Source organism: Geotrypetes seraphini, chromosome 5, assembly GCF_902459505.1.
Source record: "Geotrypetes seraphini chromosome 5, aGeoSer1.1, whole genome shotgun sequence".
NCBI lineage: Eukaryota > Metazoa > Chordata > Amphibia > Gymnophiona > Dermophiidae > Geotrypetes > Geotrypetes seraphini.
Window position 1 is genome coordinate 41232562 of NC_047088.1, and position 21632 is coordinate 41254193.

Consider the following 21632-nt stretch of genomic DNA (forward strand, 5'->3'; position numbering starts at 1 on the left):
CTGAATAGAGAAAATATTGTATCTCCCAGTATCTTTCTGTTTAGAATTTGTAAACTGTTTGAGACAATGGTTAATTTAATTGACAAAGGAGGGTGTAATACCTGCAAGCATGGTGATGGGATTAGGTCTCTGGCTTCTTTGTTTCTTGATCTGTGCACTTGGACCTAAGCACCCTTTTAATCAGACATTAACACCTTTTAGCTAGTCATGATTCAATCAGGGAAACTTAAAACCATATCAGGGAAACTTAACACAGTCTCCCTGCACTAAGGGTCTATCTGTCTTCCCATTGCCAGAGCCAGATTGATATAATCTCCCATAGGCCTCTAGGCTGACACTCTCCTGCAACAACTTCGCCTGAATCAACCAGTCGTCCAGGTAGGGATGCACCAGAATGCCCTCTGACCGCAAAGCAGCCGCGACGATCATCATCACCTTGGTGAACATCCGGGGAGCCATGGCCAGGCCAAAGGGAAGCGCACAGAACCGATAATGCTGACCTTAAGATTGCAAAACGAAGGAAGAGCTGAAGGGAGGCCGAATGGGAACATGCAAGTAGGCCTCCATCAGATCGAGAGAAGTCAGGAACTCCCCCGACTGAACAGCCAGAATGACAGACCACAGTGTTTCCATGTGAAAAAAAGGAATTCTGAGAGCCCGGTTGACCCCTGTTAAATCTAGGATGGGCCGAAAAGTCCCCTCCTTCTTGGACACTACAAAGTAAATCAAGCACCTACCGGTGCCGCACTCCTGAGGGGGCACTGGAACAACTGCTCCGAGATCTAGCAAGCATTGAAGGGTCTGGCGAAAGGCCTGTGTCTTCCATGCCGCCTGACACAGAAAGGCTAGAAAATGATCTGGCAGAGAGCGGGCAAACTCCAGAGCATAACCATTCCGCACCACCTCCAGGACCCACTGATCGGACGTGATCTCGGCCCACTTGGGGAAAAAATTTGCAAAGCCAGGCACCCTCCCAAGGGGTGCCAGCAAAAAGTCATTGTGCAGGACGGGCATCAAAGGAAACCGGCAAAGGGATTCCCAGCCCTACAATGGGCCCCCTAAAAGGAATGCAATGCGCTGATAAAACCGACCCCAGGAAAACCCAAAGCCTGGCAAGTACCAGCCCCACACCCAGGGCGATATGTGCGGAACTCCCGCAGAAGACCGCTGGCAGTGCCACCCTGAGACACCGGGCGGGCACAGTCCTCAGGCACCTCATCAAGGCACCTTAGAGTCTTTCAGAGTCTGAACCAACTTATCTAAGTCCTCTCAAAACAAAAAAGACCCCGAAAGGGAAATTTGGTAAGCTTAGTTTTGGGTGCAGCACCCGCACGACCAAGCGCAAAACCACACGATGTGTCACACGGACACTCCAAAAGCCATAGACTTGGCTGATGTCTGCACCAAGTCATAGAGACAACTGAGAGGAACGATGCAGCCATCTCAATCTAGCCACCTCCTGATCCACCAAGGACCAGTCATCAGACTCGCGATCCAGGACACGCTCGACCCACTGAAACATGGCGCAAACCACCAGCCCCCCACATATAGCTGCCTAGACCCCCAAGGCAGAGACATCAAAATTCTGCTTAAGAATGGTCTCCCAACTTACACTCCTTAGAGTCCCATAAGGCAGAACCGCCCTCAACTGGCACGGTATGCCGCTTAGCAATCGATGAGACCACCGCATCCACCACTGGCGACTTTAAAGTAGCCCTATCCCCCTCCGGGATGGGATACAAACGAGCCATGGCGCGCATTTCACTGCGCCAGTACAAAATCCCGAATATCTCAATGCAGAGGAAAAGAGCGGGAAACAGTACGGATCCCCCTAAGACTAGGGTCCCCCACATGCGAGGTCTTCGGTGGCACTCCTTCAAAACACAGCACTAATGAGACCTGCTGAATCAGATCTGGGAGCTCACCCCTCTGAAAAAGGTGCACCACAGACGCCTCGTCGCCAGAGGGTGGGAAACGCAACGCCCCACTGCCAGCAGCCATCCCCTCGGGAGGATCCTGGAATTCCTAAAAAGGGTACAGGTCCTCATTTAGGCCAACATGCTCCTCTGACCACCAATCCACAACCCAAGCCACCCGCGGGCACTTGGACAAGGGAAGAGGGGACACCAAAGGAGAAGAGAGAGGCAAAGCCACATGGGTGCTTTCTGAAAATTTAGATGTACTATATAAACCGGCTCATCTTTATTCACATGTTTATTCACACCTTCAAAGAAGTCAAGCAAATTTGTGAGAAAAGATCTCCCTCGGCTGAACCCGTACTGACTCCGTCTCATTAAATCATGTTTGTCTACGTATTCTATAATTTTAAATTTTATATTCGTTTCTACCATTTTGCCCTTTTTAAAAATCAGCGTAACATTGGCCACCCTCCAATCTTCGAGTACTACAGACAATTTTAGCGACAGTTTACAGATCACTAACAGCAAATCAGCAATTTCATTTTTGAGTTCTTTTAATACCCTGGGATGTATACCATCCAGTCCTAGTGATTTATCACTTTTTAACTTGTCGATTTGGCTCAGTACATCTTCCAGATTCACTGAGATTTTTCAGTTCTTCCGCATCATCACCCTTGAAAAACCATTTCCAGTTCAGCTCTTACATCTTCTTCCGTAAAGACTAAAGCAAAGAATTCATTCAGTCTTTCCACTATGGCCTTATCATCCCTGAGCGGCCCTTTCGCTCCTTGATCATCCAACAGTCCCACAGATTCCCTTCACAGGTTTTCTGCTTCCGATGTACCTAAAAAAACTGCTATGAGTTTTTGCCTCTTTTGCAAGTTTCTCTTCATATTCTTTCTTAGCTGTCTTTATCAATGCTTTGCATTTAACTTGCCAGTGCTTGTGTTTCTTCTTATTTTCTTTATTCGGATCTTTTTTCCATTCTTTAAAGGATGTTCTTTTGGCTCTTTAACAGTTAAAGGAAAAATTTATAAAAACTTTACCTCATGAAAAAATTGTCATTTCTTTAATAAGATACTAACTATTTTTTCTGCGGCCCTCAAAGTACCTACAAATCCAAAATGTGGCCCTGCAAAGGGTTTGAGTTTGAGACCACTGCTCTAACCTCTGCTGCGTGTAGCTACTTACTTAATTTATAACAAATTTTGTCACTGCCTGTGTTCTCTCTCTGGGCATCTCATCTCACCCAATAACTGTGCAGTGATAGTGGAAACATAATTTTCCTCTAGTACATGCCTGATTTCAGGGGGGGAGGGGGGTAAAATTTCAAAACTGTTTTCTCTTGTCTCGCAGACTGTTGTTATCATGTTCTTGTGTTGACTGTTTTGTTTCTCAAGACTGTATTGTTCTTTGTTCTGCTTAATAAAGATGACAGACAAAAAAAAAGTCATGGTTCATTAAGGGATCCTTTTACAAAGCCACGCTAGCGGTTTAACGCGCATAATAGTGCGTGCTAAACCACTAGCTGCTACTGCCTCCCCTTGAGCAGGCAGTAGTTTTTTGGGCCAGCACAGGGGTTAGCGCTTGATGAAAAGTCGCTAACGCCGGCTTCATAAAAGGAGCCCTAAATTATACTAAATTCCATTAGTTTTCCATTGCCCTTTTACAAACTCAAACACACCAGCTCACCAGTGATGCTGATAATTTAGTTGCATTCCTTTCTTCAAGAAATTCAGCTTGTCATTATCCTCTTTCACTGCAGGGTTATAGGATTTGTAACAGGTTGGTTTACAGACGACTTCTTTGCCAAACTTAAACTATAAGTAAAAAGGGGGGAAAAATAAACAAACAAATCAGTTTACTCCCAAGAGTGTAAGACACAAAAACATATCAGTGAAGAAAATAAATTTGTCTTTAGAACATTTTATTCTACTATTTTAAAGTAACATTTAAAACAATGTCTTGCAAATGGTGAAATTTGCTCTTACTGCTAGCTTCCTGCCCCTTGGGAGCCACAAAGAGCCTAGACGAGCCAACCTGGGAAAATGATAAGTGCTTAATGACTTTAGGGCTCCTTTTACAAAGCCGCATTAGAGCCTTAACGCGTGGAATAGCTAGCCGTTACTACCTCCTTTTGAGCAGGCGGTAGATGTGTGCTATCCCATTGGTTTCTGGATTCATCTGCTGCTGTTGCTAAGGAAATTGATCTGTTAATCAGTTTTCTCTATCTCTGCCTGCTAGTAGATGTGTGCTATCCCATTGGTCCTCTGGATTCATCTGCTGCTGTTGCTAAGGAAATTGATTTTGAAATTATTCTTTAAAAATAAAGAGGCTAAATTTTCTTGCTGCAGCATTTGCTCAAAGCGTGGGCAGTGGATCCTATGCGCCTCTTGCAAATGACCCAGATGTGTTCCCTCTGACGTCACGACGTCAGAGGGAACGCTTCCAGATCAAGCCGCAGGAGGCGCGTGGGAAGCCCCTGCCCACGGCTTTAAGCAAACGCTGCAGCAAGATGGAGGAGGGAGCAGGCAGGATGGTAAACACCCACAGCACAGAAGGGAGGGAGAAGGGTGTGTTAGGACTTGAGAGGGAGGGCGCTGCACGCGGCTTTCAGCAAAATAAATGACTAGCAGTGAGGAGGGAAGCCAGCCTGAAGGTAAACACCCAGGGCACAGAATGGAGGGAGGGAGAAGGGCATGTTGGAATTTGAAAGGGAGGCGCTGCCCGCGGGCTTTCAGCAAAAATTACTACTAGCAGTGAGGAGGGAGCCAGCCTGAAGGTAAACACCAGGGGCACAGAAGGGAGGAGGGAGAAGGGCGTGAGACTTGAGAGGGAGGGAGCACAGACTTAAGAAAAATGATGGAAGGAGGGAGGTGCATGAACTTAGGACACAGAATGAAGGGAAAGATAGAGGGAAGCATGAGCCATAAGATGGAAGAATGGAGGGAAGTGAGGGAAGAGATGCAGAGATGAGGGAGATAATAGAAAGGGAGAATTGGATGTCTGAGAGAGGGAAAGAAATGGTGCAATTGGGGAGATAAAGAAGAGGAGAACTGTTGGGCAGAGAGTGAGGAGGGACGGAGACAGAGAGAGAATTATTGGACATGGTTGGTGGGAGAGGAGTGAGATAGAGATGCATGGGGCACAGAGAGAAGGGGAGAGAACATGTGGGGCCGAGGAAGCCTCCTGGACTTTTTTTTTTGGGGGGGGTACTAAAAGGAAGTGCAGTTTGGGCAATGGGGGGAGAGTTATGGGACCAGAAACAGAGTGAGAGAGAGATGGGTGGGGCAATGGTCTGAAGGGAGAGAAGTTGGACTTGGTGTGGGAAGAGAGAAAGAGATTCTTGTTGGGAAGAGAAAGAAGAAATGGTGGACCTGGGGAAGGAGGCAGGCAGGGGGAGAGATGGGGGCAGTTGGGAAGAGAAGGAGAGAAGTTGGATCTGGGGATGGGTGGGAGGGAGAAATGTTAGGCCTGTGGATGGAAGGCAGAGAGATGCAGCATCTCTCTGTTTTTTTTCTTCATTTCATTGTTCGCATCAAGGGGGGAGAGAAGAAAAAAAAAACAGAAAAGAGAGGGAGCAAAATGTTATTGGACCATGGAGATAGAGGAGGAGAGATGGAACCATGGAAGGGCAGGAAGGAAGAGAGCTGGGATAAGTTGATGCTAGGGGATGGAAAGAAAGGGGCAGGGAAGTTATAGCCTGACCAGTGGATTCTGAAAGTGATGAGCCATGTGGATGAGGTCAAAAGGAAGATGACAAGATGAGAGAGAGAGCGTTAGTACAGTGGTAGAAATGTGGTAATAGGGAGTAGATAGAAGGGAATAGGATGCTGGGAAAGGAGTGAGATGGGAAAATGGGAGAGTTAGGGACTGAAAGAAGATGGAGAATTGAGAGGTAGCTGAACATTTAAAAAGAAAAAGGGAAGAGTGGGAAAGGAGTGAGAATGGGAAAATGGGAGAAACTAGGGGACTGAGAGAAGATGGAGAATTGAGAGGTAGCTGAACATTTAAAAAGAAGAAGGGTGAGAGAGGAAGGCAAGATTTGAGTGGACAGAGGCAGAAAAGAAAAAGTTAAGAAAGCTGAAAGGGAAAAATCAATACGTTGGAGACAGGCATAAGAAGGAAATGGAACGAGAGAAGAGGAGAAAAAAAATGGACAGCAAACACTGGAAAGAGATTTAGTTGAAGATTACTGCTTTTTTGGGTTCCCTGCCACAGTGTCCCTTTAATGAAGTTTATTATTAGATACGTACATCTTCTATATTAATGATTGCAAATTTGGGACCTAATCAACCTTTTTTTTGCTCATCAGCTAGTGTTAGTGTTGTTTGGCCCCAGAAAAAATTTTTTGGGCCATTGCGGCCCAGGGAAGCCAAAAGGTTGGACACCCCTGAGATAAAAAGAGGGTAAATATGATAAATAGAAATTCCTCCTTTACCAGTATATTCAGGGTTCTGGGACACTGATCCCCAGAGCTATATGTATAGTGCTAGCCAGCTGCTTAGAGAAATTTTCTATCTGCTCCCACCAAACTATTAATCTAAGAGAATACAAGCAGTATTCTCCCTATTTCAAACTGCTACTTTCCCCTTCTCACTCCAACTGCTTGCTTTCTTTTCTCTATAGTTTCTCAAGCAAAAAAACCCCATACCTCTGAATCTTTCAAAACAGCCAATAGTAGCTCTCTATTCTTGGCAGTGGGAGGAGTCTATATATGGTACAGACAGTTTCCCTGTTGTTATGACAGAGGCCTGTTTGCCAAATTTTTGCATTTTGAAAGATTCAGGAACACAAAAATCTCCCTCCTCACATCCTTCAAAGTGCAAGCAGCCTCAGAATTTGGATTTCAAGTTTCACTAAAATCACTGCACCAGTCCTGCACCAACCTTGTAGGGTGAAGATGCTATTCTTTCTCCAAAGAGAACCTGTCCAAGATTTTCAGATGGTCGTTGTTCCTTCTCATCAGAACAGAAATCAAATCTGCAAAGCAAAATCCACTCTTTAGTACGTGAATGTTCCAATATGAAAATGAGATAGCAGCTAGTATTAAAATCCTATACAGCATTCTACAATGAATGTATATAAGTTACCACATGTACCATATTGGACTTCAGCTCATTCTTATCTATGAAGGAATTAATTCAAAATTTATCACATTATAAAAAAAGTCATACTTACACATTATATTCATACGGTAGAACTGATTCTACAGAGTCCAGTCTATTTACAAATAGTTCAATTTGTGACTAAAAAAAAACAAAAATAAAAAAATAACAGTTATCAACAGTTAATTTTTTTTCTATAATACAGGAAATGGTATACCAAAATCCAAATATACAAGAATGGAAGATTAGGTTCCTACCTTTGGTAATCTTCTTTCTGTTAATCCCCAATGGATTCTGTACACAAGGTGTTTCATCTCAACCCAAGATCCAAGTCTTTAAGAAAACCACACACTTTTTTCTTCTGCTCCTCCCACTTAGCTAAGAAATACAGAGAGCCCCCTAAAGCTACATCCAAAAGCAACTGTATAGCACTGGAACAAAACATTGATATAAAAGGGGGCACGGGGAATCACCCTGTTACACAACAGCATTCCGTTCTGCTCTAGAAGAAAGATGTAGAATTAATAAACAGAGAACATGAAAACAGGCAAGAACATGGTAGCAAGATGGAACCAACCTGCCGCGTGCAACGAGTACAACTGGAAAACGTACCTCCAATAAAGATATGTACCCGCATATACAGAACAATTGCTTACAGCCAGTCTTGTTGGCCTGGAAGGTACTGAGGCCTGAAAGGAGAAATATCCAAAAGCAGAAAGATGCAAGATATACACAAGAGACAGAGTAAACAGAGGGCGGGTCATACAGAATCCATCAGGCACTAACAGAAAGAAGAAGATTACCAAAGGTAAGAACCTAATCATCCATTCTGTTATATCCCCTCCAAATTCTATATGCAAAGTGATATGCCAAAGCAAAGGCAATGACTAGGGTGGAACAGAAGGGTCTGGCCGCAACACCGATGCCCCAAAAGTGGCAGTGGACCAAGCCACCACATCCACTCTGTAAAACCAGGCAAAGGTATGAAGAAACAACCACTCTACAAATCTCAGCCAGACGAATCAGCAAAACTCTGCCCATGAAGTGGCGACACCTCCTGTCGAGTGAGCTTTAAGATAATCAGTGGCTGCTTATCAGCTGCAATGTAAGTTGATGAAATGGCCATGCAGTTCCATCTTGAAATAGAAGCCTTGGACGTCTGCCTACCTCGTCAGGAGAAACAGATAGACAAAAATTATTAGTCCTCTTTAATTAGTGGAGCAAGACTCTTTGCACATCCAGTTTCTGCAAAATGCAAGCTTCTGCTCCGACCCTGTGGAGTGAAAGACAGGTAGCTGAACTTCCTGGGTGACATGAAAATCTGAAATCACCTCCAGTAGAAAATAAGGAACTTGTACGGAGAGAAATCCCCACCTCCATAAATTGGAAAAAGGATCCTCTGCAGCTTAGAAATATGCCTTACTGAAACAATTGCCACAAAGAAAACCATCTAGACCAGTGGTCTTAAACATGTGACCCACGGGCCAAATGCGGCCCCCCAGGGACTATTTTGCAGCCCGCAATCTGTCCTCTCCACAAGTTTTCCAACTGCGGCTCGCCCTAAAGCAGGGGTCCCCAATCTGCTTCCCTTCCGTCTCACTGACCTCCCCCCAAGCCACCGCAATCGGGGAACAGGCCAGCGCCGAGGTCTTAGCTCTCCCTGCTTATCTTCCCCAGCTTGGAGCCGACCAATTCTCGCCACCCGACGTCAATTCTAACGTCGGGGAAGAAGTTCCGGGCCAGTCAATCGCTGCCTAGCTGGCCCGGAAACTTCCTCCCTCAACGTCTAGAATTGACGTCGGGTGACGAGAATTGGTCGGCCCTGCGCTGGGGAAGATAAGCAGGGAGAGCTAAGACCTCGGCGCTGGCCTGTTCCACGATTGCGGCGGGTGACAGCCTGTTCCCCAATGGTGGTGGCTTGGGGGAGGGCAGGGAGAAATAAAGAAGGGGGGAACAGGTAGACAGAAAGAAAGGAGACGGGACACAGACAGAAAGGGGCATGGAGAGATGAAAAGACAGAAAGAAAGGGTGGGCATGGAGAAAGAAAGAAAGAAAGGGGGCACGGAGAGAGAGAGAAAGCCAGACATATAGAAAGAAAGGGGGTATGGAGAGAGAGAGAAAGAAAGAAAGAAAGAAAGAAGTCCATACTTCAAGGCAGGGTGAAAGAAATAAAAAGTTGGGGGATAGAAGGAGACAGATGCCAGACCAGGGGGAAAGGAAGGAAGGAAGGAGGGAGAGAGAGAAAGGAAAGAAAGATGTCAGACCATGGAAATAGGGACGGGAGAAGAGAGAGATAGAAGGGAAAGTAAGACATGGAAACATAGATTTTGAAAGAAAGCAGAAAAATTGAATATTAAGTTAATGCCAAAGATGGATGCAAGGCAGAAAATGAAGACGGAGAAAAAAACAGTCAAAGGACAAGAAGGCCCTGGAAACAGTTAAAAGCACAGAAAAATAAAGTCACCAGCCAACAAAGGTAAGGAAAATGATTTTATTTTCAATATAGTGATTGAAATGTGTCAATTTGAGAAAGGAAAGATATTAAACTTTAAATGTGTGGGCTGCAGAAAAAAATAGGGTACTTGGAGGGCTGCAGAAAAAAAATAGTTAATGACAACTTTGCATGAGGTAAAACTCTTTACAGTTTATAAATCTTTCCTTTAACTGTTAAAGGAAAGATTTATAAACTAAAAGAGGTTTTACCTCATGCAAAGTTGTCATTTCTTTAATAAGACATTAACTATTTTTTCTGTGGCCCTCCAAGTACCTACAAATCCAAAATGTGGCCCCACTAAGAGTTTGAGTTTGAGACCACTGATCTAGACCATAAGGTCCATAAAGAGATGCAGCCTTGAGAGGCTCAAAAGGGACTTCTGCAAGCTGTCTCAGCACAAAATTAAGATTCCATGGAGGGAAAGGGTGTTGCAGGGGATGTTGAAAAAGAAGTACGGTGAGTCCCCCGAGTAATCTGACCACATATGGATGAGACTTAAGCAAACTAGAACCGCAGTGTGCCCTATAACAGGAAAAGCCTGCCACCTGCACCGCTAGGACTTTCTCTAGGCTGGCCCGAAGAAAAGAGAGAAACCACAGGAATAGGAGCCCTCAAAGATTCCATCTGGTCCCTAGCACACCGTTGCTGGAAATCCTGCCAAGCCTTGGCATAAGCCGTCATAGTAAAAGGTTTCTTGGACCTCTAAAGAGTGGGCAATGACTGTTAGAATAGCCCCACTGAATAGCCCTGCACTCAAGAGCCAAGCCCGTAAGATTAAAGCACTGGGGGGGTCTCCATGGGAACCGGCCCCTGCGTGAACTGGTCATGATGACAAGGGGGCCTGAGCTTTTCAACTTGTTGAAGACGTACCGGATCCGCATACCTGGGATGGAGAGGCCAGTCCAGTGTCACTAGGAGCACCTGACCCGGATGAGTCGCAATCCTGTGGATGACCCAGCCCGCCAAAGAGGAAATATATAAAGGAGGTCTTAAGTCAGCCAGGGCTGAACCAACGCGTCTAGTCCTAAACTTCCTGGCTCTGTTCTGTGCCTGAAGAAGCACTTGACTTTTGAGTTTTGGATGAAGTCATCAGGGCTACCATTGGTGTGCCCCAACATCGTACACAAAGAAGAAACATTCTCTGCGCAAGTGTCCAATTTCCAGGGTCCAGGACTTGGCGACTGAGAGTCAGTTTAATCTGCCACTCTGGCCACTTGCACCGTAGAGAGACAGCCTGCAGGTGCAGCGCCCACCCAAACATCATCCAAGCCTTTCGACTCAATGTGAGCACTCCTGGTGCCTCCCTGTCGATTCACGTACGCAACAGCTGTGGCATTGTTCAGATGCCACTGCTGCGGTATTGTCAGAAAAACACCTTTACCACTCTCTTTCTAGGATGTTTTGAAGAGCTTGAAGTGCCAAGCGTATGCTCGAAGCTCCATCCGGTTGATGAACCAACCCTTTTGATAGCAGTCCACAGGTCCTAAATGGAGTAATCCCACAATGAGCACCCCAGACAGACTGGCTGTGGTCACGAGTGTAATTCACTCCGGGACTTGAAGAGGTATGCCCCAAGCCAAAGTGTCTCTCTAAATCAACCAGCTTAGACTGCTTCATGCTGGCTCCATCCAGGGAAGGGGCATTTGAAGAAAATGACACCAAGGAGACCACAGGGAGAAGATTGCCACACCAGTGCCATTGTAGTTTAGTTTAATGCAAGCCCCAAACATCTCTGAACAAAACCCCTTTCCTTCCCTTTCCCACCTACTTGCCCAGGACTTTAACTCTGAACCCTTTCCATACATATATAAAAGTGTTCAAATGCACTGTACAGCAGTAATACTATCCGAAACATAAGTCTATATTAATAACCAAGTTTGCAACTCCTCTCAACTGCCTCACTCTGTCATCCAACTTTCACCCATATGTATGTATAAACAACCACATCTGTAACTCCTCTGGTACGTTCCACTCCATGTATGTTAATTTGCAACAAAACAACAAGGCAAGCGGTCCACCAAAGAATCCAACGTGGAAGAAAAGAAGATCAGCAGACAATAAGGAGATTCAAATCAGGTTTATTTAAGGTGCTCCCTGGAACCATGCCTGATGCATTTCGCCAAACAAGGCTGGTCAATGCTAACAAAAAACCATGTCTTTCATACACACTGGACACAGAACCACCCTCACCCAGTATGGAATAAGTAATCACAAACTAAACCCCCCCCCCCTACTTTTTACAAAAGCACGGAAGAGGTTTTTAGCACCGGCTGGAGGGCTGAATGTTCTGCGCTGTTCTGACAATCATAGGAATTCTGTGCCCATCAGAGCAGTGCAGAGCATTCAGCATGCTGGCTTGTGTTACAAACCGAAGGAATGGTTACAGTTTAGGGAGTGAAGAAACAGTGGTGCATATCCCCCAATTACTGAACAAAATATAAAGATAGCAGATGTAAAGTTGAAAAAAGAGAAATAACAAATGACTTTACAAATTAACAACTAAAAATGAAACAAAAAAAATGGAAAATAAGATAATACCATTTTATTTGGACTAATTACATTTTTTTAATTAGCTTTCAGAGGTCAAACCCTCTTTCCTTAGGTCAGTAAAGTATACTATTGTTACAGTATCCTGTCCTGATCTGAGGAAGGAGAATTTGGTCTCTGAAAGTTAGTCATAAAATATATTAAAATTAATCCAATAAAATGATCACCATATTTCCATTTTCTATTTCTAAACATTTATCAACACAGCTATAATACTTACTTTATGCTAAAGCAAAAAATACAGAATTTTTTCTACCTTTGTCAAGTTTATGCTTTCCTCATCTTCTTGTCATTCTCTTTCTTCCATCCACTGTTGGCCCCCTTCCATCTCTCTTTCCCTCCCCCTGTGGTTTTTTAGCATCTCTCTCTTCTCATTTCCTCCGTTCAGATCTAATATCTCTGTCTCCTTCACCGTTCTCTGGCATCTCTCTCTCCCCTTTCCTTTTTTTCTCTGGTCTTCCTTCTTTATTTTCTGCCTCCGTCTAAATTTAATTCTTTCTTACTATGCAGTCCTCAGTTTCCCTCTTTCCACTGTGTCTACCCACAGCATTGCCACCCCTTTCCTTCACCCCTCCACTATCTCACTAACTCTATCTTCTTCCCCCATTCTGCATATGTCCTTTTTCTTTATCCCTCCTTCCATCCAGTATGTGTTCTCTTTCTCCACTTCCATTCAGCATTTGCTCTCCCTTCTCCCCACTTCCATCATCTGCCCTCTTCTCTTGCCTCCTTCTCCCCACTTCCATCATCTGCCCCCTTTTCTCAATCTCTCCATCCACCACAGGCCCATCTCTCTCCCTTCCTCTCACCTTTCTTTCCGATTTTGGCAACAAGATTGGCAATACCCCCCCTCCCCCCACAATGCAACTCAAGATTGGCAATGGACCCCCCCCCCGGCACTAAAGATCGGAAATGCCCCCCACCCTCAAGATCAGTAACAGGCCTCCTCCTCCCCGGGCATCAACAGCACATCAGATCGGCAACGCAGTGCTCAGCCCTAAAGCTTCCCCTCTAACGCAGCTTCCTGTTTCCACCCAGGCAGTGCAAGTCAGAGGGAAGCTTTGGACCAATTTGCCGATCTGATGTGCTGTTGCTTCCCGGGAAGGAGGAGGCCTGAGCTGATCTTGAGTGCCGGGGGGCCCGTTGCTGATCTTGAGTGGGGACCAATGCTGCCCATCGTCGTTTGGGGAAAATTTTTTTTAAAAAAAAAAAGCTCTCTCTTTGCCCTCCTTCAGCGGGCCCCCTAACAATTTTGGCCCTAGGCACGTGCCTACTGGGCCTATCCTTTAATTCGGCCCTGCTCAAATACTCTTTGAACAGTCCAATCTTCAGGATCTTTGGGCTGCCAGACAGACAGATCCCAACCAAAACCTCTGCTCCCCCTCCCGGAACCTCTTCACATGACGGGGTGAGAAAACGCATCCTTCACCCCATTACCTCAAGAGCTCTTTCTCAGGGCACATAAAGTCTGCACTTAAACCTCTAACAGGGTCAGAAGGTAAGCACGCTCCCAGGGAGACAGACCCCGAGCTCTGAAGACGGCACTCAGCAGGGTGGCTCCACAAATCCACCCAAAGCTTGTCCTGTGAAGCTGCAGTCCGACTCCACAGATACTGCTTCCTTACCCAGGCAGACAACCACTCCAAAAGGGATCTAAAGCCAAAGCTGCTGAGAAAAAGACAAACTTAAGTGCAAAAATAAGAAAAAGAAGCACAGCAGATCAGCAGTACTTCTGCACGGTTCACTTGCAGAAATGAAAACTGCAGGTGGCTTTGCATTCCTCAGCCAAGTGGAAGAAGCAGAAGAAAAAAGTGTGTGGTTTTCTGCAAGACCCGGTATGCGGGTTGACATGAAACACCTTGCATATAGAATCTGGAGGGGATGAAACAGAACAATGCTTCACTAGTTTCTCAATTTTCAAGACAGAAACACACACAAATGAAGACCAACAGCCCATCTGATCTGCCTATTTTCCCTTCCTGCTACAATAATTTACAACACCCTCCTGACCTCTAGTTTTATTTTCACATCCTTATAAATAAATAGCCTCTGTGCTTATACCATAATTTCTTGCACTTCATTAATTTCCAACATGCCCCTTCTAGCACAGAAACATTATTTAATAGGCAATTGAGTAGATGGTACAGACTCCAGAAGAGGTGATGGAGGTAAAAAAAAAAAAAAAAGTTAAATGGAGGAAGCCTAAGCCTTGAACCATCCCCCATCCCACTAGCCCAAATCCAGCACTCTTCCTTCTTTTGGCACAACTCAGATACTGTTCTACCTATCCCCAGCTCAATCCTAACATTCTGTGCCCATCCCTATTTCCCTTCCTATTTTTCAACTTATGGGCATTCTCTTCCATTCAACTATGTAGTTTTCCTTTCTGAATCCATGCACTCTTTGTAATGAACCCTTGTCATAGTGTATCGTAAACTGTGTGCTGTGGCACCGCAAATTCCAGGTGTACTGTGATACCCCCAGCAAGGGGGAAAGGCGCCGGCAGACTGCCTACAGGACGTGCCTCTCGCGGCAAGAGGCACGTTTCTGTAGGCAGTTAGCTGGCACTGGCACATCTCCTCCTCACCAGCGCTTCTTCTTTTTTGTAGCACACACACCCCACTGGTGGCTCAGGGCCCTGTCTGGAAGGCCTTCACACATGCACATGACGTCAACATGATAACGTCATGTCAACATCCACATATTTCCGGATACCCTCCAGCTATAGCACAATGTTTAGTGCAAGCGGTCTCAAACACGCGGCCATAGGCCGCATGCGGCCCCCCCCAGGGACTATTTTGCGGCACCACAATCTGTCCTCTCCACTTCACAAGTTTTCCGAATTGTGGACGAGGACAATCGCGTACAGACCGCAAGTGCTGTAAATGACTTGCGTCGGAAGGATAATGTCAGCAATGCCTTCCTGGTGGCGCTGTGCTTCTCCCAGTCTCAGCCTCCCTCCGCCCGCTTTGGCTTGGCGTCTCTAGGAGTCCCAATTTTTTTGGAATTAAAAGTTAGGACCAGTTGATTAGAAGTTTTGTGAGGCCTGGTGCAATCCAAGTAATGAGTAAAGAGTCGTGTACAGTCCAATATATGGAAGCACATGCTGCACTAGGGTGAGAAAGTGATCTTGGGAAGATGATAGTTTAGAACCATGGACTGGCCTCAAATGAAATTCAAAGATCAAAGACTTTAGAAGAGTGTGAATAACTATCTTAATGTGGCTGAATATCGTGGAAGGTAGATTTGACAAATGTTTGAAGTTCAGTGACTCGGCGAGCAGATGTGAAAGATATGAGGAACACTACTGTCGAAGAGAGAGGGGTTCAAATGGAGGCTTCATCAAAGTGGAAAGTACCATATTGAGGTCCCAAGAGGGTTTGGTAAGGTAGAGGCCTTTCAGGAGTCCAGATACCTAAGGATGTATAGACAACGGGTTTTTGTCCAGTGGCGTATGGAAAGCACCAACAGTATTGACATGCACTTTGATTGAAGTAGTTATATGATCACAGTTGAAAACGTGTCCAGATCCAATCGAAGAGGACAAGTAATCAGTCTAATGAATGGGTTTAAACACCAGACTGTGAAGCAAAAACACCTGAATCGATAGCAACACTATATGAAAGGTCTTCTGGAAGCTGCAAAGATAACTTAACACTGATGCAGAGTGTGGGAAAACATTTACTTGTTGAGAGATACTATGTTGTGAATGCTAATGAAAGTAGAATGTACCAGCAACATTGGAAAATTTTGGAGTGTTATGGATTCCCTTATGGAAGAATGGGAACCAATGGATGACTTGGCTACTACCATGGTGGCATGATAACTGTGGTGGCATTTTGCTGGCAAAGTCTGAGCAGAGTCTTCTGGACTAGCGAAATTGGAATGAAAACATAAAGAAACTTGCCTTTCCAGTTGAGAAAGAAGGCATCTGGCTCCAGAAGGCATCTGCACTCCTGCAGCCAGAGCTGTCCCAAAAATGGGATCCTCTGCAACACCAAAAAGCCTCAAAGTTAGCAAAAAAAGACCAAATTTAATTGAAAATAAACACAAAAAAGCAAACAAGATAAGCTACCATCTCGCTTGTAGTGAGACAACTGAGGAATTAGAGGACAGCCCAGAGGGATGGGAAGCGGAGCAAAAGAATGCTAATGAGACTCTCTACAAGAATTCTCATGAGAAGGGATTGACTAACCACAAGTTCAAGAATAGTGTGTATTACACTAGAAAATGGTTGCCGTGCCTAGGGCATCATTCATGCCCCAACTATACTACTAGACCACCAGGAACTGTGAAGTAATCTTTGAGGGGGCTACTCTGTCTTTTTTTTATACTTCAATTCCAAGTAATACAGTTATAATGTTGCACAATAGTTTAGATGCTAAATAGAGTCCTCCAAATAAATGCTTTGGATACATTTTAACAGAAATGTAATCTGGAATTAAAGTAGGAATTTGTTTTTCTTTGGCTTTATGTCTGATATTACTCTAAGTGTAGCGCAAAGTCCGTCACTACACTACTGTGGCTTTTAGTTTTCATTTTTGTTCACTTCAGTCCATAAGTGTGGAGGCTGTTTTGCTTAAAGATAAAATATGGTCTTTCGTTATTTAAATTGTTATTTATATTCTGGCTTGGATACTATTGATTTAGCAAAGGATAAAGACTGCAAGCTGATAATCACCCCCTCCTCCTCCTCCACACACAATGTTCAGGGACTAGTGTTCACATTCACACAACCAATTTTTCTGTTTGGCTTCAACTTCTACCAAAACCTGATAATGAATTTCAATTAGAAAGCTTTCAGACAGTTTCAGTCTGCCTCCACCAGTTGCCCATGTTGTGTCGATTTGAGATCAGCACTGTTCTCTTGATTTAAACTACTTACAGTTTCAGTCTGTCTCCACCAGTTGCCCATGTTGTGTCAATTTGAGATCAGCACTGTACTCTTGATTTGAACTACCTACAGTATGTTCCTTGTTCTCTTATTTAAGACAACAGGAACACACGGAAATTAAGAGTGAATTTGCTCCTTGGTTTACTTCACTGTTCAACAGTGCATTAGGTGTGGCATTATAAAACCGGAACAAACACGCACACAGAGTGCAACAAAAAACATATGGAAGCTGCTCCTATTACTGAACAATTGCTGGCATATCAGTGTAGACTAATCTTGTCGGGGGGGAAAAAAGAGTCACATTTATAACAAACAGGGGAGAACAAGAAAACTCAAATTAAGATCTCACTAACGCTTCCCTTGTGAGTAACCTTTATTATCACAGGTAAAATTTTGATTGAAAGCTTTCTGAGAGCAAGGTAGATGCTTGTACCTGAATGTCAACTCGAGTTATCGTTGAAAAGTTGCGAACATTCAAATCAGACAGGAGTCTAAGATCTCATACCCATGCCCTCTCCTTTTTTAAAAGAGAGCTGCACAACCACTGTCTATTCCACACTATGAAGTTTTACCAACTCTCTTTCTTCTTACCTTACAGTTTTCTGGTTTCTCCTGGACATCGGGCTCGCAAAAACTTATAGGCGCCAAACCCGGAAGATAAAAACCGCAACAGAGCTGGACACAGAGCGCAAGCAACACCAAAGAACTACAAACACGGATCCCCAAGAACAGGTTCATAATTCTTGCAGCACAGCGGACCAAGCAACAACTAACAAACCAAGCCGAGGACTCCTCGGTCACAAGGAAATTAAAACAGACAATTGGAAAAAAAAAAAAAAAAAGAAGAAGGCTACCAACACTCCACTCTTATCTAAGATAAGACTAGAGACGAGTCACATAGCGCTCAACAGAAACAGGCGCGCATTCAGATGATCCAACTGCGCATGTATCTAAACGTACACGGATGTCCGGGACTACGTGTGCATTGGCGCAATCAGCTACCCTAACTGCGCATGTAACAGGAGACACTCACGCCTTCTCTTTCTCTAGTGGAGGAAGGTGGATTACGTTTACGCTTGCCTATTTTCTTGGCCCTTAGACATAACGTGACCATTTTTTTTCATCAAAACGGGACATCAATTAATTGTCAGCCCCGCCACCAATCCCGCCCTAGCCCCGCCCCCAATCTCTTCCATTCATTTTTCATGTACACATAATATCTTATTAATTCATAGTAGTAACCATAAAATTTAAAAAAAAACACAAAGCACACTAAACGCAGAGAAAATGTTAATTATTATTTATGTCTGGGAGGTTTTCAAAGATGGCAAGGCAGATGACTTTAAAATATGCAATGTCACCTCAGTAACTATAGAAAAATAGACAAATATAGAGCAAAATATAGACAGCTGATATAAATTCTCAAAACTGACACATTTTGATCACTAAATTGAAAATAAAATCATTTTTCCTACCTTTGCTGTGTAGTGATTTCATGAGTCTCTGGTTGCATTTCCTTCTGACTGTGCATCCTTTCTTTCATTTCTTTCTGCATGCAGGCCCAACAATTGTCCCTTTCTATTCCTTCCTATGTCCTTAGTGCCCCCCAGTGCTTCCTTCCTATGTCCTTAGTGCCCCGGTGTCTCCTTCCCATGTCCTTAGTGCCCCCAGTGCTCCTTCCTATGTCCCCCTCACTGCCTTCCAGCCTTTGTCCCACCCCTCCCCCAAAACCAGCCAGACTACCTACCTCCCTCCCTGCCGCGCTAAAGCCAGCCTACCTGCCTCCCTCCCTTCCTCCAGCACCGAAGCCTGCCTCCCACCCCCTGGACCAGCCCCCACTGCTGCTACCTAACCGCCGAAGCCTGTCCTACTGCCACTTCAAACCCCCACCACCACCACCCCTCCTGGTCAGCCAACGCTGCCGCCCGCCACAACTAAAGAGAAGGAAGGTCCAGGCGCCGGCCCACAAATCTTCTTCCCAACATCAGAATGCTAGGAATGATAAAGAAGGGGATCACAAACAGATCGGAGAAGGTTATCATGCCGCTGTACCGGGCTATGGTGCGCCCTCACCTGGAGTACTGCATCCAGCACTGGGTCTCCATACATGAAGAAGGACACAGTACTACTCGAAAGGGTCCAGAGAAGAGCAACTAAGATGGTTAAAGGGCTGGAAGAGTTGCCATACAGCAAAAGATTAGAGAAACTGGGCCTCTTCTCCCTCGAACAGAGGAGATTGAGAGGGGACATGATCTAAACATTCAAGGTACTGAAAGGAATAGACTTGGTAGATAAGGACATGTTGATCTCCCTCTCCAAGGTAGGAAGAACAAGAGGGCACTCTCTAAAATTGAAAGGGGATAGATTCCGTACGAACATAAGGAAGATCTTCTTCACCCAGAGAGTGGTGGAAAACTGGAACGCTCTTCCGGTAGTCTGTCATAGGGGAGTACACCCTCCAGGAATTCAAGACAAAGTTAGACAAGTTCCTGCTGAACCAGAATGTACGCAGGTAGGGCTAGTCTCAGTTTGTTCGCTGGTCTTTGACCAGAGGGCCGCCACGTGAGTGGACTGCTGGGCACGATGGACCACTGGTCTGACCCAGCAGCGGCAATTCTTATGTTCTTATGAATTAATGTCGGGAAGAAGGTTTTGTGGGCCAGTGTCTGGACCTTCCTTTTCTTTACTTGCAGCTGGCGGCAGCGTCGCAGACCGAGGGGGGGGTTTGAAGCGGCAGTAAGCCAGGCTTCGGGGGGCCGGTCCAAGGGGGACAAGCTTTGGCGCTGGAGGGAGGGAGGCAGGTAGGATGGCTTTGGCGTGGCAGGGAGGGAGGGGAAGCGATCGCCTGTCCCATTGTTCCCACACACATCTTCAAGACGCTGTCCCTGAAAAATGGGACATTTCGGCATTTCCTAAACTGTGCGTGGGGACAACGGGACTGGGAGATCTAAAAACAGGGACAATCCCATTCAAAATGGGACGTATGGTCACCTTACATAGACAGGGCTGGTAGTGAAGTGTATTGAATTTTAAAGTGTTTTTGAAGAAGTGTTTCTAAGCTGAGTCCGACGATTATGCGGATGAGAACAATTAGGGCGAAGGTACAACCCTGATATTTTCTGGTATATTGTATATCTCATTTTAGATCATAATTTTAATTTCATTTATTATTTTTGTTTCAGAAAGCGCCTAAATTTCCTGAATTAAGATTTTCTCTCAGCAGTTGTGGGTAGTACCTAGAAGAACATAAGAACTACTATTACTACTATTTATCATTTCTATAGCGCTGAAAGGCGTACACAGCGCTGTACATTTAACATACAATAGACAGTCCGTGCTCAAAATAGCTTACAATCTAATTTTGACAGACAGGACATCTCAGGGTTGGGGAGATTATGGTAGAGGAAATGATACAGTGGATATAGGTATCTGACAGAAAAGAGTGGGAGTTAAAGCAGTTTAAAAAAAGTGGGCTTTTAGCTTGAATTTGAATACTACTAGAGATGGAGCATGACATATTGATTAAGGCAGCCTGTTCCAGGCATACGGTGTGGCAAGAAACAAGGGACAGAGTCTAGAGTTGCAGTGGAGGAGGAGCATAGGGGGAGATAAGTAAAGAGAGATATTGGGGGGGCTTTAGAGTGAATGCACTTGTAAATCAGTAAGAGGAGTTTGAACTGTATTCGGAAATGGATGGGGAGCCAATTAGTGACTTGAGGAGAAGGGTAATGTGAGGATAACGGCTCTCACAGAATATGAGTCGTGCAGCAGCATTTTGAACGGATTGAAGAGGTGAGAGATGGGTGCATGGGAGACCTGAGAGAAGTATGTTGCAGTAGTCTAAGCGTGAGGTGATGAGCTTGTGGATAAGGGTTATGGTAGTGTCCTTCAGAGAGGAGAGGACGGATTTGGTAATATTATAAGGAGGAAGTGACAGGTATTGGCGGTTTGTTGGATCTGAGCAGAGAGGGGAGAGAGAGGAGTCAAAGATCACCCCAAGGTTGCAAACTGACAATTCAAGGAGAAGGATAGTGTTATCCACAGAAATAGAGAATGGTGAGACGGGGAGGTGAGTTTAGGTGGAAAGATAAAATAAGAATTGCCATACTGGGACAAACCGAAGGTCCATCAAGCCCATTATCCTGTTTCCAACAGTGGCCAACCCAGGTCCCAAGTACCTAGCTAGATCCCAAGTAGCAAAACAGATTCTATGCTGCTTATCCTAGGAATAAAAGGATTTCCCCAAGCCATCTCAATAATGGCCTATGGACTTCTCTTTTAGGGAATTATCCAAACCTTTTTTAAACCCCACTAAGTTAACTGATTTCACCACTTTCTCCAGCATTGAATTCCAGTTTAATTATACGTTGTGTGAAGAAATATTTTCTTTGGTTTGTTTTAAATCTACTACTTACTAGCTTCATCGCATGTCCCCTAGTCTTAGTATTTTTGTAAAGAGTGAACAAGCAATTCACATCTACCCTTTCCACTCCACTCATTATTTTATAGACCTCTAACATATCACCCCTGAAACATCTCTTCTCCAAGCTGAAGAGTACTAGCCTCTTTAGCCTTTCCTCAAAGGGAAGTCGTCCCATCCCTTTTATAATTTTTGTCGCCCTTCTCTGTACCTTTTCTAATTCCGCTATAGCTTTTGAGATACAGCAACC

General features: G+C 44.8%; 1 protein-coding gene across 1 annotated transcript in view; it reads right to left on the reverse strand.

The window, feature by feature from the left end:
- Positions 1-17893, reverse strand: part of LOC117360557 (transmembrane 9 superfamily member 2-like) — a 198770-nt gene extending 180877 nt beyond the window's left edge. Inside the window, exons 1-4 of the mRNA XM_033944480.1 lie at positions 17554-17893; positions 7101-7168; positions 6809-6902; positions 3612-3739 (exon numbers count right to left, since the gene is read on the reverse strand). Of these exons, the coding sequence (XP_033800371.1) occupies positions 3612-3739; positions 6809-6902; positions 7101-7168; positions 17554-17700 (437 nt within the window). The 5' untranslated portion in view covers positions 17701-17893. The remainder of the gene's footprint in view (positions 1-3611; positions 3740-6808; positions 6903-7100; positions 7169-17553) is intronic.
- Between the last annotated feature and the right edge of the window lie 3739 nt (positions 17894-21632).